A 15,221-nucleotide genomic window follows, 5' to 3' on the forward strand; every position below is an offset into this window, starting at 1 on the left:
AACACAGGTGATTTTAAGGACAGTGGAGGCGATACAAACAGGAAATAGAGGAATAAGGTCAAATACAGAGAAGAGAGAAGACAGACAAGGTGTTTAAAAATGGATGAGTGTCACTATTAAGTTGAAGCACAGTAAATTATATATCAAAAGTGGAAGTGGTAGGATGAAGCATCAGTGAAAGGCATGAGCACAATTCTATCATTTTAATTATTTATTAGGAACGCATTTGAAGGTGACAGTACTTGATGGTATTTGACTGTGGGCGGAGCTGAGGGACCACTAAGCCTGCTGCAGCTTCCTCTTCATTTTGGGTAGAGCTGCAGCAGTAGGTGTACAAGACAGACAGCCATGGAAAGCTCCAACAGCTTGTCCCCATTAAGGTCTTCTCTATTATCATTTGTATTGGATGTGTGAAGTTTAAACTTTGCCAGCATTCAGAACCAACTGAACACCTTGACAGATGTTCATCCCTCAGACTGGTTTTCCTTCAGCTTATTGACAAAATGTAAAAACCAGACCATTGATAACGTCAGAAGAAGCAGCGCGGTTAAGACGTCTGTTCTTGTTTCGAGTAGTGGATTCGTCAGCACTGTTACGTCAGAGAGAGTCAGTTCCAGCACAGCCGCCTCCCACCGGCACGGTCATCTCTGGTTCATGAGGGCCTGGTACTCCCTCTGGTGGGCGAACAGTCGCAGGAACACCTTGTATTTTCTCTCATAGAAGCTGGAAAAAGCATGACATGCAGAAAAGTATTACAGAGAGCTGATATGCACAGTGCTGTCCACTTTTTCATAAGAAAATAGTTGCTGTGTTGCTTTCTTACTGGATTGAGCATCATATATATTCATTTCCATTACTCTTCCACAGACCATTACAGCAACCATGACTTTCACCCCTCTTGCTCTCACCTCTGGAGTTCATAGTCAGGCTGAACAACTCTCCCCACTTTCGCCATTTTCCCCATCGCCTCCTAAAAACACAAATTGCAAAGACAAATATCACTCAATAAGTCATGTTGTGCACGTTCAGTTTCATGCCAGCCGTGACCCAGTTATTGGACGAACACGAGCCAACTGCACTGGTTTTGGTGTGGCTGAGTTCTGACTAACGCAGTGCGGGGCCTCTCTGCTGTCTAAACCTACAAAATCCAGCCAGTTGACTGAGTGCAGCTCAGAGGATCAGACGTAACAACTGCCTGCTGCAGTTACGGCTGAAAATGGGTTGACAGGTGCAGCCTAGTCCAAACAATAATGTCTTATTTTTAGTATATCTGGCTTAAAGGCTTGCCATTCTCTTGTGCTTCGAGCTCTGGTCCTGAGACACCAAAGGAGGAGAGCTCGACCTCGCAAAAGATTAATCCTCGCTTTATATCTGACATGCACTGTGCACAAATCTTCTCTGTGACTGAAGCAAGCCGAGCCGTGCACTTTACGCTTTGCATTGTGGTTCCACGCGGCAGATGGAGGCAATGGGGCAGTGATTGTGAGATCTGTGCTGCGTGCACACAGCTTGGCCTACAAATCGAGAAGATTGGATTGCAAACTGCTAAATACACTGCAAAATAAACATGCTTTTTAAAAAGGGCACACTACAGAGCGCTACTCAGCCTGTGGAAACAATTGTGCGATGTCGTCTGTGGCTCTGGAGGGAGATTTCTTGAGTTTGAAAAAGGAAATCTTATTTTGGATTTGGCTCGAGACTTGAGAAGCCTGCTTTAGTAACTGGAGGTGTGTGGTTTGAAAGAAAGGGGTATTTATAAAGCAGGGTGGTCTAATTAAAGATGCTGTTCAGTTAGGAAATGTAGGATGTGGTGTACTTGAAGCTTTCAGGAACCAAGCTCTGTAACACAACATGCACCAAGCAGCAGGTTTATGCTACTTTTACCACTTGCATAAAATAGCCAATGCAAATTCCCATTGTCTGTACATGTACACCAGATTCCCCAAATTAGTTATCAGTTAAGAGCACAGAAAGAGACGATTACATAGTTTTGAGGATCCGGGTGATTTTGTGTGATGCTTTTGGAAAAAAAAAAAAAAAAAAAATCTGTACTCTAAATTCCCATAACAATGAATCTCTTGCAGTGGCCCATGTGTTGTGCACAACAGTTGCACTCACACAGAAATACCTGAAGACTCATTAAGAATGTGTGTTTGAAAGCACACAAGGATACTGCATGTGTCTGTGTGTCACTCCACCTGTATACTGCTGTAGTCCTGTGACGCACAAGCACCCAGGACTGCTGCTCCTATTAACACAGCCTCCATCTGGTCAGGCAAAACCACAGGCAGTCCTGAAGGGGAGATACTGTTTAACAAAAGTGTGTGCGGTTTATTTTACATTGTATTTCAATGTAAATATTTTAAGTTTTAGTGCTAAGTTTATTTAACATTTCTGAATGAAATGTCTATTTAGCTAAATTGTCATTCCCAGTACCTGTAGCGTTAGCGTGAATCTGCACAAACAGGGAGTTTTTGCTCAAACCGCCACACAGGAAGAGGGTTCTGATGTCATGTCCTGCTTCTTTCATGGCCTCCAGAATATGAAGCGTACCAAGCTGAAACCGAAGAGGAAGACACAAGAGGAATCAAGTTATAGGTGAAAAAAGGCAAGCTTCCTTTGTACTTTTAAGGCACTAGGATCTGAGTCTCAGAGGAAGTCATCTGAAAGTTTGAAACTCCAGCAGACTCACAGCGAGGGCTTGTACAGTGGCCAAATAGAGCAGGGCCAAGTCATCCAAGGTTTGGGACAGTGAAAGTCCGATCACCTGCAAAACAGTACTGAGTCACTCATGCAAAAATGTGTCAGTGCTGTATAGTAAGAGGGGTGTGTTCACCAACAAAAGGGGTAATGACAGCAAATATGTCACTGAGGGTCTGGTATCTTAAATCACAAATGATTCAGTCAAAAACATTAATCACCAGCTCTCTGCTCCCTGCTTTCTGAAACTACAGCTATGACCTGGAAACAAAGCTTAGCCTAACTGACACGTTAATCATTCATCTGTGACACACTTTCATTTGAAGCACCAAGTTCATTTTTTGCACCGACTCTGTGAATGTAAACTGTTGTCAGTGCAACGTTACAAAAATGAAAGGTGATGTTTGCAAACCAAGAAAAATCTAATTCTAACATGCTGTTATGAAATGAAAACTGAGCCACAGTGTGACTGCGCTGCTTCGTGAATTTAGCTGCTTCAATTATCTGCAGGCTTACGGTGTTACGCATTGATTGATACAGACAATTGGGTACTTTTCGAGATTTAGATGAGAACATCGATACCACTTCTACCACGTTTCATGTCTGTGCTTTAGATAAGGAGCTGGAGCCAGAAGGCAATTAGCTTAGCTTAGCAAGTGGAGGCATGTGACCACAACTAGCCTGCTGCTGTCCAAAATTCAGACATTCTCCTAAAGCCCACTCATTAACAAGTCAAACAAAGCACAAAGAAAGTGGTTTTAGGGGTGAGTGGTATGACTAGCTAGTATTTATTTACCAAAATGCTTAGCTGTAACTGAATTGGACCACTTAATAATACTTTAACATTATAGGGGGGTGTGTAATGACCACTTCCCCTCTGAGGGTTTTTGCGATAATAAACTCAAAACCCTCTGCTTTCATCAATAATATATAATGTCATAAGTCATGTGAAGAATTGATTTATGTTCCCTCACCATGCCCTTCAAGGTGGGGTCAGCCAAAGGGGACCTGTTCCCGTGAAAGTCCGGCCACATGTGCAGACTGGAGGCCAGCAGATCCACGGCAGAGTGAGAGTTAGCCATTAGAGTCAGGTGGCTGTTCAGGTAGCTGTAGATGTTCTCACCAGTGAAGGGAGATCTGGGAAAAGTAACAGCAAGATAATGAAGAACCACGTCTGATGAAATAACATGAAATCTGTTGTATGCACAGGAACAACAGGAAAATGCTACAGACCTTTTTCTTCAAAGACATTTTGACAATGACAGTATACCAGGACATTTCCATTTAATTCTAAGTAAATGTTAGGAAAAGCAAACAAATAACAAGTGTTTTTATTAATAACTTCCACAAAATAGTTGAGCTGTATAGAACGCGCAACCTTACTAAGCATCTAATCTTGCTAAAGCTTACTTAATATTACTAATCACCAGCTGAACGGGGATAACAGCTGTGCTAAAACGGTTCTGGGAGGTGCAGCACTGAACGCATCAGCTGACCTCTGCCGTGCCTGTTCCTGGAGCTGGGTGTAGGCAGCGTGGCCCTTCACCATGTGGTCGATCTGAGGGAGGAGAGAGAGCAACACGATTTAACACAGCTGATGACATAAAGGCTAAGAAGGCAAAGATAACTAGAGTGTACTGAAACAAATCACCAAACAAAGGTTTTAGAATCATTTTCATCATCACTTTAAACATGAGTATGTTCACAAGCACTGATGACAATCAGTTGTCTCGAGCCGCATAAAGCAGATGAGTCAAATCACTTAGAGCTGATGGTGGACTCACCAGCCTTCCTGTCGCACTCTGCCCTCCCTCGTTGAGCCACATGCCAGGCACCATGGCAGACAGGCAGGGCCCCCACACTCCGGGCACAAACAGAGGCTGCTCGCTGATCTGATGCACACGAAGGTGACAAATCGAATGGTTTAGTTGGGATTGTTTATCACGCTAATGATGATCTACAAAGAGATATCTGGGTATTGTTCTAGCAAAAAAGCTAACAGAAATACTAAGCATGTTTTAGATGGCAATGGAAGCCACTCCACTTTCAGAATAACTGAAAAAGTATGCCAACAATTTGCGTCACCTCTTAGTTACTATGGGCCTGTCATAGCATTAATGGGAAAGTTGATTTATGAGGCTACTTTTAATAGACTGCATACCTGCATATTTCTATTAGCTATGTTTTAAATCACCTCAGAGTCATCTCCGTTAATTCACCAGAGGCGGTATGTGATTCATGATAGGAGGTGTTGTATTAGTCACGCTGCGACTTTCTCAGAAAAGTGTCAGAAAGGTCATCATGGAGTTCACATCGTATCTGTGCTTTAACAGCATATAAAGAGTCCTCGTGAAACACAAGTTCCACTGAAATGTACAGAGGGAAATATCAACCACTCACTGCCATGTGACAGGTTGATGTCCCACAGATCATTGCCATGCGTGAGGTGATTGGCTGGTCCTCGCAGGGCAAGTGAAAGCCTTTTACATCTGCACCTATCACGCCTGGAAAGAATAAAATTACAGATTACTGCGAATTATGGCTACATGTGAAAGCCCCATCAAGGACTAATCACAATGATTTGCATATCAAAAGCTTTACATCCTCTTGATGTGGTTTTCTAACCTTCACGTGAGATTCAGCAGTGACACTAACTGCTGGAAAAATGTTTGTCAAGCTGGTTTGAGTTTAAGGTGGAAGGTTCATCTGTGCGTGGGGGCAGGGGGTGTACATCACTGTCACATACATGACACTGAAAGTACAGAGCATTTTAACCTCTGACTGATGCCAACAATGTGTGATAGGCAGAGGTCACAGCCAAAGGTCAGAGGGCAGAGTTCACGAGCAGTTTATCTCCAAGAACAAAACCAGATGGTTTAGATTTCTGAACCAGGGGAAGGATCTACCGCCGCCCTGGAACTAACAAAGCACTCACAGACACAGTATGCAGCACTGCTAATAAGTACCTTTTCACACTTGTCTTTTACCCAAAGTATTAAAGCTGGCAGAGGTTTGGTGGGTTCTAAAAGGCACATCGGTTACCAGTTACTGCACATCATCCCTCTCTTACATCACTACTACACTAATTTTCAGATTTGTGGCCAAGATACTGAAAACTATCGAGTGGACTTCCATGAAATTGCTGTGGATGTTTGCATTATGCCGAGGTTGATATTTGGTGGTTTAGAAGCCTCTCACCTTCTCTAGCACCACAGTTATGCTTCACTTAATATTTGTGCACAAGAAATATCAAAATCTAACCACTTTTTTGACTCTCCAAGAGCTTCATCTTACATCCACTCTTAACCAAAATGTCAACTTTAGACATAAACATTCAATCGTCTACCTCCCCTCTCCTGTTGGTGTCTTACTGATGACACATTTCATGTTTAATGGTTACAAGAGTTTACATCTTAAAAACCTCTCAAAGCCATGTGGCACCTGCAAAGTTTAAGTTACCTAATGCACCTAAAAAAAACCCCAATATATTTGGCAGAAGAAGACTGGTTCAATTAAGAGTTTAGGATGAATACCAAGGCCTCCAGCATGAGCATCGATGAGAGAAGCACCAACTGCAGTTCCTGGGTTCAAACCCATATCTGCTGCTGCCTCCTGGGTGAGGCCGTCTCCCAGCGGGCTCCCTGGAGGACACGTCACACTGCCTGGATGGCAGAAAACAGCACAGCTTAAATAATAGATGAGGTGTGTGAAAAGACCATAACATGAACATCTTACAATATACAATTGATCTAAAGCTTATGTGTTAATTTCTTTTACCTATTTTGGAAAAGTTGTTTTCCAGGAGATCCTCCAGTCCAATACTGGCCCAAAAACTAGCATCCCATCCCTCTGGAGGGCAATACGTCCATTTACACACCAGAGTACATAAAGACCTGTGAAACATTGCAGAATAGTACTGTAACATGTCTCATAAAGAATTAGGAACATACATTAAGTACAGCATAAGATCATGTTAACAGTATCTGAAGGCCACAGTATCAAAAACTGGAATTACCCCTGCTATAGAGGACAAGCTTTTCTTTAAAACAGACATTCAATACAAGGATAACGTATCCAACGTCATCCGACAAAGCTCACCGTGTCAAAGAGCCTGTTGCCTTCCAAGACAGGAAGTCTGGAAGGTCGAAAAAGTGAGCAGCTTTGTTCCAGCAGCTTTCTTTTAGATTCTGATGAAAGGACAAGTGAAATGTGTACTGATGATCAGTGGGTAACAACACAGCATGTGCATGTACTGACAGACTTTAACAACAAACCACTTTTCCGGGATCTCTAACATGTTTTGAAGTTTCCACAATCCACCAGATGCTTCCCAAGAAAGAGGTGTGTAAGGCTGAAGGACTTCTAAAACAATACCAGGCACATGCTGACCAGCCAATGCAGAGAGCGACAATAAAACATACGGAGATCAGTGGTCCTGTGGTGACCTTGCTCACCTCTCACCTCTTTGAGCCAGAGCAGCTTAGGGGGTTGCATCTCTGGTGACATGACCCCTCCCACCCTGCTCAGGACCCTGTGGCCGGTGTTTGTTATCCGAGCGGCCTGCTCTTCAGCACGATGGTCCATCCACATCACCACGTTCCTTTGTCTGTCACCTGGGAAAGCCAGGTTTTAATAAAAGTAAAATGTAAATAAAAATATATCAGACATGTGATGCTGCATGGACTGAATATCCCAGGTGTCATTCTGAGATTAAATAGGCCGATTAGGAGAAGATAAACAAAACTGTTGTGATAAGTATGTAATATCTCTGCGGCATTTAATCAGCCATTTAACCTGAGCATCTAGGAAATAAATGTTTGACTTACCATCCTGATTGACTGCCACAGGCTGGAAGCTTTGGTCCAAAACCACGAGAGAGCAAGTGGCATCAAAGCCGATACCTCGTACTTGACTCCTCTCCACACTTTGGGTAACTCTCTGTAACAGATATAAAACACAGTCTGAAAAATTACACTGGGTCAGCACTTTTACACATTAGTAACATCTGTGGAGTGATTATAAGAGGGTGTGTGTGAATACATGAGCAGGCACTGCATCATACTCCAACACACGGTGTGCGTAACAGTGACAATAATTGGAATAAGCCCTCATTTATTTTCTCAAATGATCAGCATGTTTGAATCACACCGACACAATGTCTTTGTCCTCTCAGCCAGAAGAAAAACAAACATCCAGACTGAATTGTGATACTGATGTTTAGCTGAAATAGTTAGCTAAAAGTATCACAGAAATGGTCAAAAGAGTAAAAATAATTTAAAAAAAATAGCTGAAATAATTAACTTAAAGTAATAATAAACAGTTGAAATATTAGCTAAACTTAACTTTTGGATAAACAGTTGAGACAGTTAGCCTTAGCTAGCTGGAAGTAATGGATTTGCAGTTGAAATATTAGCTAAGAGTAATGGCTAAAAGGTTTACATATTAGCTAAATGTAATGAATAACCAGTTGAAATATTAGTTGAATGTAATGAATAAACAGTTATTAAGAAAACAGTTCAAATAGTCAGCTAACAGTACAGTAATGGGTGAGAAGTTGAAATAGCTAGCTACGAGTAATGGATAAACAAAAAATAATGTAACAATATCCACTTCTATGTCGTTTTACGTTTTACTCTTTTAAGTCATTTGAAGTAAAGACATTTGGAGGGTGTGGAGTGGGGTCTATGATGCCGTTTATCTGACTGCATTGGAGTGATATGTAAAGAAAAGGCTGAGGACCACCGGCTGCTCTGAGGTCACCCCACCTTTACAAGTGTGCAGCATTTCTCCCAGATCTCAGTGGAGGACTGAACATAATGGTCAGCTTGGGGCTCCCAGATGCTGATGGGCTCCTCTGCAGTGCTCTTCAGCTGACCGGCCCTGGTGACCAGCGCAGCCCGGACACTGGCGGTGCCCACGTCCACCCCAACATAATAGACCTCTGCCATGAGGAGACGAGCTGAATGCAGAGGCAGGGGAGCAGAGGGTCCAGGTGGATTATTAACCAGGTTACACTGTCTGCGTCACCATTTAATAGACTGTTCCCAGATACACGTAAGCTAACACAGATATTAACACATATGCCTTTGCTTTTGATTGATAATTTCTTCTCTGTATCTTATCAGACATTCAAACCGTCTTCAAGTGATCATGATAACACACCAGTGCAGCAAAGGGGAAGATAGAGATTATCCAACTCTGTTTTGCACCTGAAATGCTCTAAACAGACGTTTTCAAACAGAGCGGACATTTGTAAATCTGCTAGAACAAAATCTCCGAACTTACCGGCAGTTTAAAATCTTATTTCACCGCAGTAAACATCACTTTTGACTTTCTGTTAGGCGTACTTTGAGCTAGAGACGGTGGTTGCGACGGAAGGCGAAAGCGGCCAAAAAGGGCAAATCGAATTTTCTGCTGAAACGTATATCTCCCGAAACAAGACAAGTAGGCACCACGAGAGGGTTATTTTCAACTCTTGCTCTGTGTTTTTGTTCCTTTGCTTCAATTTAATTGAGGAAAAAAACCTGCAACCCAAAAAATAAACTGTTTTACACTGACAGTACATCGCTCTGGGAGATGGGCTTTTTAAATAAGCAAAGTGGGATCCAGGGTCCCAAAAGCCCCAAGTTTATTGTGTAATGACATGCACATGGTTTTATAACTTGAAAAGTTTTATAGGAATTTTTAACATTAAAGGACAACAGGAACTAAGAGAGGTTGTGCTTCATTTATCTAATTGTTACCTGTTTTGTGGAGGGCCCCTGTGTGAAAATCTAGCATTAAGATCTTTATTATTTTAGTTTACATTATTTCCTCTTGATGCATATGACTAAATAAAGCTATGTCCAATCATATTGACACAAACTGACACACAGGTCAACAATAAGTATTATTACAACAAGGAATTTCTGGGTAAGTGCTAACCCAGCTGATTAATACTGATAAGCCCCACACATTATTCCAAGCAACCTGTCAAGAGATGAGCGACTACAGAGGACACCGGAGCTGATTCCAAGATTTTTACACATACATTATATCACACTAAATATCCTGAAATTTGACCTTTGCTATGACTCAACAATTAAGTGCTGTCTTGAGTGTTGAGCAAACAACTAAAGGAACCATATGTAGTCTGCTGTGTGCACTGGACACATCTGGAAATTGGAGGCGACAAGTTCAAGTTCAGGGGCCCAACCTTTTTTTTTTCCTTATGCCCCATAACGATGTGAGCCTCACTACCACCACTTCTCCCCTTTGTTTGTATCTTGTCTTCTCCAGGTAAACAAAGTAAAACAAATTCATTAAGGATAGTGCAGCATGTGAGCATGATAAAACTTAAATAGTGAAGTTATTAAAACTAGTTTTCGACAAGACAAGGCCTCAGGATTTACCAATAACGCATTAATTTCAATTGATGCCACAAAGCTTCAGACACCCTGACAGTCAGAACATTTAGCACATGTGTTATTATTATTTCATTATTCATTCAACAGGCCTATTAAAGCTCTATGAAAAATGGAACTACACGAGTAAAGACAGTGCACATGGTTTACTGACCACTCGAGCTAAATAAATAAAGGCACAATTTACTGTAGCAGATAATCATCTGTATTACTAGTGTTCTGCCAGGGCTGAAAAATGGCCTGTGTGAGACAATAACCTGCCATCAAAAACACTTGACATCTCAACCTTTCTAGTCTGCATCCCGCCTTGTCTCTTTCCTCTATTGTGTTCTCTTCTTAGAGGGGATCAACAGCTGTCTACAGGAAGTGGGCCTGGCTGTGACCGGCATGTTTGGACCAAGAATGATCAGCAGAGATGGAGTACAGAGAAAAACCGAGCAGCAGGACAGGAAGAAACAGATGGTCTTCAACAAACACTGCACAGACAGTGTTTGAAATCTCATCTGTCTCTCTTTCTCACTCCTTGGTGTGTGTATGTGTGTGTCCCTCTGGTCCATGCCTGAAGGTAATCAAAACTTTGCTCTGTTGATACAAATACACATGCATATAGTCTTTCTCTGTGTTTTGCTCTCATGAAAGGCGGGTGATTCTATGGAGCCTGGACTGTCCCACCTCTGTACAACAAAAGCAGGCCTGTTGGGAGGCAGGCCGGACCAGCTCCTGATGAGAAAACTTCATGCAGTGGAAACAGCTGGGCCGGGTAGGGAGGAGGAAAGCGCTGTTATCTAAAAGCGACCCCGTCAGGCCAGCAGAGGGGAAAAGCTGACAGAGAAACAGGAAGCATGGCCCGGGCACAGCAGTTGTTTGATAGGAAAATACTCCTCGGTGGGGCTTAACACAGGTGTACAGAGAGAGAGAGAGAGAGAGTGAAGTGACAGAGAAAGTTATTGCTACATTGGAAGATGCTCAGAAAGAAAGCAAAATCTGAGGCCTTGTTTGCCTTCATTACCACTGTGGTATTAGACACAAATGTTTCTAAAGAATTCCAGCGCTGGATTTCATCTTCAGGGTGTCAAATACTTCCAAATGGGTGTTGCATGGCCGTGTTGTGAGGACAGCATGTCATCTCAAGAGTGTTGACCTCAGGCAGCTCTGGTTCTCCCAGGCTGTCTGGGGCTGTTAACTTATTTATAGTTGGCTTGAGGAGAACATGTTGAATAATACAATGGGGGAGGCCAGACAGACTGGACTGCAGCTGCACAGAGCCTTCAGTCACGGCTGCAGCCTCACATTTACCTATGAGGCCTATGAGCAATGAAGCACGGGAATATAATGAATATATTTCCTTCACAGGAAGGTTATCGTGCAGCTTGCACACAAACAAAGATCAGGTGGCTAAATGATAAGCATGAATGGCCTATGTGTTGTAGGGCTAATATCTATATACAAGATACATTTGCCTTGATGATAATAAATGCAATCACCTCTTATTAATTCATCAACACATTATACTTATCACCAAGTGTTAGAATAATGCATATGTGCGCTCAGTTCTGATGTTTGTCCATATTACAGATAAAACCAGATTAGTATAGTACAAATGTGTATCTATAAATCTATATATACACAGTAAAATAACAAAACAGAAAATATATGCTATATTTATACATAGAACAGATGTAGGTACAAATTACAATTACAATATATAATGCGAAATACAATAGGAAATTGGTTGTTGGAGCTGTTACTTTGATTATATGAGATTTTAACAATATATTAGGATCTGTAATGTAATATAAATTCATGAAGTTATTTGGATTCAGCTCCATAAGTCAGTATTAACTGACTGCACTGCTGACAGTACCAAATATACCACTACCTGATAAATATACAGCTTAAAGTAACAATTTGCCTTATATGTAGGTAGTGTATGTTGTCTGTTCATATGCACATCTATTATCGTGCCAACTTATGTCTGTAAATAAAGGCTGTACGCTATTTTTATATTTGCTCATCTTTGTATATTTCTTTCTATATGCTGGGTGTGTTTGGCCCTGTGTGTGAGTATCCTGACAGCACTGAAAACCACGTTTCTTGTCTGTGTCCGACTGGTCTAATAAAGCTGATGGTGTTGCAGGAACCAAGAAAGCCACTTCCATCACGCACGGCTGTGCAAAGAGTTTTAAAATGCGTCTTCACAACAAAGGACCTCGTGGCGCAGGTATGACCTCATTTTCTCTCCTCTATCTTTAACCCTTTTAACCACCTTACCAGGCAGCGGATCTCACTGTCTGAGGTGATCAAACCACATTTGTAGAATATTTCCCGTCCCTGCATTTGGATAACGAGATCATCATTTGAATGCAATTGTATGTGCTGATCTGTGTAACTTTACGTTCTATGAGCACTATTTCCCTGATCATGAACAAGGCTGACGGATTACTGTTTCGCCGTTGTGTCTTAATCAAGGTTACATCTTCAGTGAATCTGGAGCAGCCTCCTCTTTAAGATGGGTAACTAATAATTGAGCGGGTAACTAAATATTCAAAAACACTACGTAATCCCAGAGTACATCGCTCCACTGTCTGCATTACCTAATCCCATAAACCATCGCGGGGGGGGCGGGGATATGGCTAGTTGTCAGAGCAACCTGCATGTCATTAGACATACCCCGCCCAACAAATGATCTCCAGCCAATCAGAAGCCGTAAAAATGACATCATTGTTATTTTCAGTCGAGCTGCAGCTTAGAGGTGGATAAAGTTCGTCTCCACGTTGGAAGTGATAGAAAGTATTATCCCTATTCGGACTGTGTTTCTGGTTTTTTGGGGAAGGTGAAGAAACCGAAGCGGATTGTTCACGTGTGAAAACATTGCGGATCGGCGGCGGCGGAACTACGTTTTTTGTTGATGATCGCAAGGTTCACAAGAGAAAAGTTTTCTCCGGACGCCAAGTTGTCAAGTGAGTTGAACTTCAACAATTGGCGGACTCGCTCTGTCCCAAGACAGTTTAGAGACAGAGAGGCACAGGACATATGTAACCAGTCGATCTTGGACTCTGTTTTGTATGTGAATAGACCTCCTTTAAGGTGATCAAAAACTTTATATGTCCAGAAAAATGGAAGCGACATTCTACGACGAAGCCGTGAATGGCCCCAACTCCCAGCATGACGGGACGACAGTGTATGGGTTCAACCCTAAAACCCTCAAACAGACTATGACCCTGAACCTAAACGACCCGAAGAACTTCAAACCCCAGCTGAGCTCCAAGGCCCTGGACATCCTGACGTCCCCTGATGTCGGGTTGCTGAAGCTGGCCTCGCCTGAACTGGAGAGACTGATCATCCAGTCCTGCAGCGGGCTGACGACCCCCACCCCGACCCAGTTTGTTTGTCCCAAGAACATCACCGACGAGCAGGAGGGGTTTGCCGAAGGGTTCGCGAGAGCTCTGGCTGAGCTCCACTACCACCAGCAGGGACCCGCCGTCCACCCTGACGCACAGACCGGCGCGAACAGCAGCATGGCATCCGGCTCTGCCGCGTCCGAGAGCGGCGGGATTCCCTACAGCTGCACGGTGCGCACCGACCCGCCGGAGTACACAAACTTGGGCACTTTCAGCCGGGCTGTGGGCTCTGCGTCTGCACCTGCCAACGAGAGGCACCCATCCATGAGTTACCCAGCCGCCCCGCAGCCGTCCCACAACCACATGGACCACCAGCTGGCGGCAGCGCAGCGCTCGCGGCTACACGCGCTCAAAGAGGAGCCGCAGACGGTGCCCGAGATGTCCGGCGACACCCCGCCGCTCTCCCCCATCGACATGGAGAACCAGGAGCGCATCAAAGCTGAGAGGAAGCGCATGAGGAACAGAGTGGCCGCGTCCAAATGCCGGAAAAGGAAGCTGGAGAGGATCTCACGGCTGGAGGACAGGGTCAAAAACCTGAAGAGCCAAAACACGGAGTTGGTTTCCTCTGCCAACGTCCTCCGGGACGAGCTGGCTCTGCTCAAACAAAAGGTCATGGACCACGTTAACAGCGGCTGCCAGCTCATTTTGACGCAGCAGCTCCAAGCTTTCTAGACTGCTAAGGGAAAAGAACTAAGGGACAATTCTTGGGGACCAAAGGCGGGGGTGGGGGGTGGGGTCTGCTGCGTCTCATATCATTTTTACCACCAAATTATCCGCTCAGGCTGTGAATGGAGACTGACAAGATACTTGCAATTGGCCAGTATGATGAAATATTCCAGAGCAGAGGCCACCAAATATGACTTGTATTTCTGGCAATTTTATGTACTCTTTTTCATTCAAAGCTACAAGATCACAGGAGGTAATATGGCAAGTGTCCACACCTTCAGATAAATTTAAATCGTTGAAGTCCCGTGCAGTCCTGCGTCCTGACAAGACAGCCGGAGTCTGTGTGGGATCAGATTGCAAATGGACAACAAAGTGTGAACCTTGCCCTGCAAATCCTCCTCTGTCAAGTACCAGTTTATGCATATAGACTTGAGTCAAGCACTGAGCATCCCACCAGCGACTATACAGTATCCACAGAGTAACACTAGCGAAAAAAAAAAACTGTCACACCTTTTACACAGGGACTACACAGGGTGTGCGTGTGTGTGTGTAGCGTTTACTGACAAAAATTGCCTTATTTTCTTAACCTTTCAGTTCATACACGTTTGTGATATAGGTGTAACTAATGTTAGACCTGAAATAACACTTTGTAATAATATTTGTACGCTGCATTTTGAGCACTTCGGAACTGTACATATGGCAAAATAAAATGTTGAACACGCGTGATGTGTGTGTGTGTGTGTGTGTGAGAGAGAGAGAGAAAGTGAGTGAGTGAATGTGTGTGTGTTGTCGTGCCCACTGGACGCAGTCTTTCAGTTCATTACACGGTGTTTGTTGTTGAAGGAACTGGGACGGACGAGATATTGAGTCACCGGTTCAGTGCGTGGCGCTTGAAATGGTTGGTGAGTCTACGCGGCCTCCCATTGGACAGCGAGGAGTCGGAAGTGAGGCGCACGCAGCCATATATGGCAAGAGGTCTTCATCGCGCACTGGGACGGGCGTGTGTGCGAGTGAATCACCGTCCTCCCACTACAGCTGGTGACTCCTCGAA

The 15,221-nt window shown here is 43.5% G+C and overlaps 2 protein-coding genes across 5 annotated transcripts; one reads left to right on the forward strand and one right to left on the reverse strand.

Annotated features, from left to right (window-relative positions):
- Window positions 1–205: 205 nt before the first annotated feature.
- fggy (FGGY carbohydrate kinase domain containing) lies at window positions 206–9,073 on the reverse strand. 4 transcript variants are annotated; one of them, XM_076745173.1, is made up of 16 exons: window positions 8,986–9,073; window positions 8,466–8,659; window positions 7,527–7,638; window positions 7,162–7,313; window positions 6,799–6,887; window positions 6,478–6,593; window positions 6,234–6,362; window positions 5,101–5,204; window positions 4,485–4,592; window positions 4,197–4,258; window positions 3,675–3,837; window positions 2,693–2,767; window positions 2,437–2,557; window positions 2,199–2,293; window positions 909–970; window positions 206–723 (listed from the first exon to the last, which is right to left on the reverse strand). In XM_076745173.1, the coding sequence occupies exons 2-16, from the start codon at window positions 8,646–8,648 to the stop codon at window positions 642–644; spliced, it is 1,653 nt and encodes a 550-aa protein (XP_076601288.1). In that variant the 5' UTR covers window positions 8,649–8,659; window positions 8,986–9,073; the 3' UTR covers window positions 206–641. The 4 variants fall into 4 exon arrangements, 3 of the variants coding, with proteins under 3 accessions (XP_076601288.1, XP_076601289.1, XP_076601286.1); XM_076745174.1 differs by having other exon boundaries at window positions 220–723; window positions 2,234–2,293; XR_013077879.1 differs by having other exon boundaries at window positions 647–723; window positions 2,199–2,307.
- Window positions 9,074–12,851: 3,778 nt separating this feature from the next.
- Window positions 12,852–14,891, forward strand: LOC143329390 (transcription factor Jun-like). Its single transcript, XM_076745247.1, has 2 exons — window positions 12,852–13,063; window positions 13,216–14,891. Exon 2 carries the CDS (start codon window positions 13,220–13,222, stop codon window positions 14,174–14,176), a length of 957 nt encoding a protein of 318 aa, XP_076601362.1. The 5' UTR covers window positions 12,852–13,063; window positions 13,216–13,219; the 3' UTR covers window positions 14,177–14,891.
- The last annotated feature ends 330 nt before the right edge of the window (window positions 14,892–15,221 follow it).

This window comes from Chaetodon auriga, chromosome 12 (assembly GCF_051107435.1).
Source record: "Chaetodon auriga isolate fChaAug3 chromosome 12, fChaAug3.hap1, whole genome shotgun sequence".
Classification (NCBI taxonomy): Eukaryota; Metazoa; Chordata; class Actinopteri; order Chaetodontiformes; family Chaetodontidae; genus Chaetodon; species Chaetodon auriga.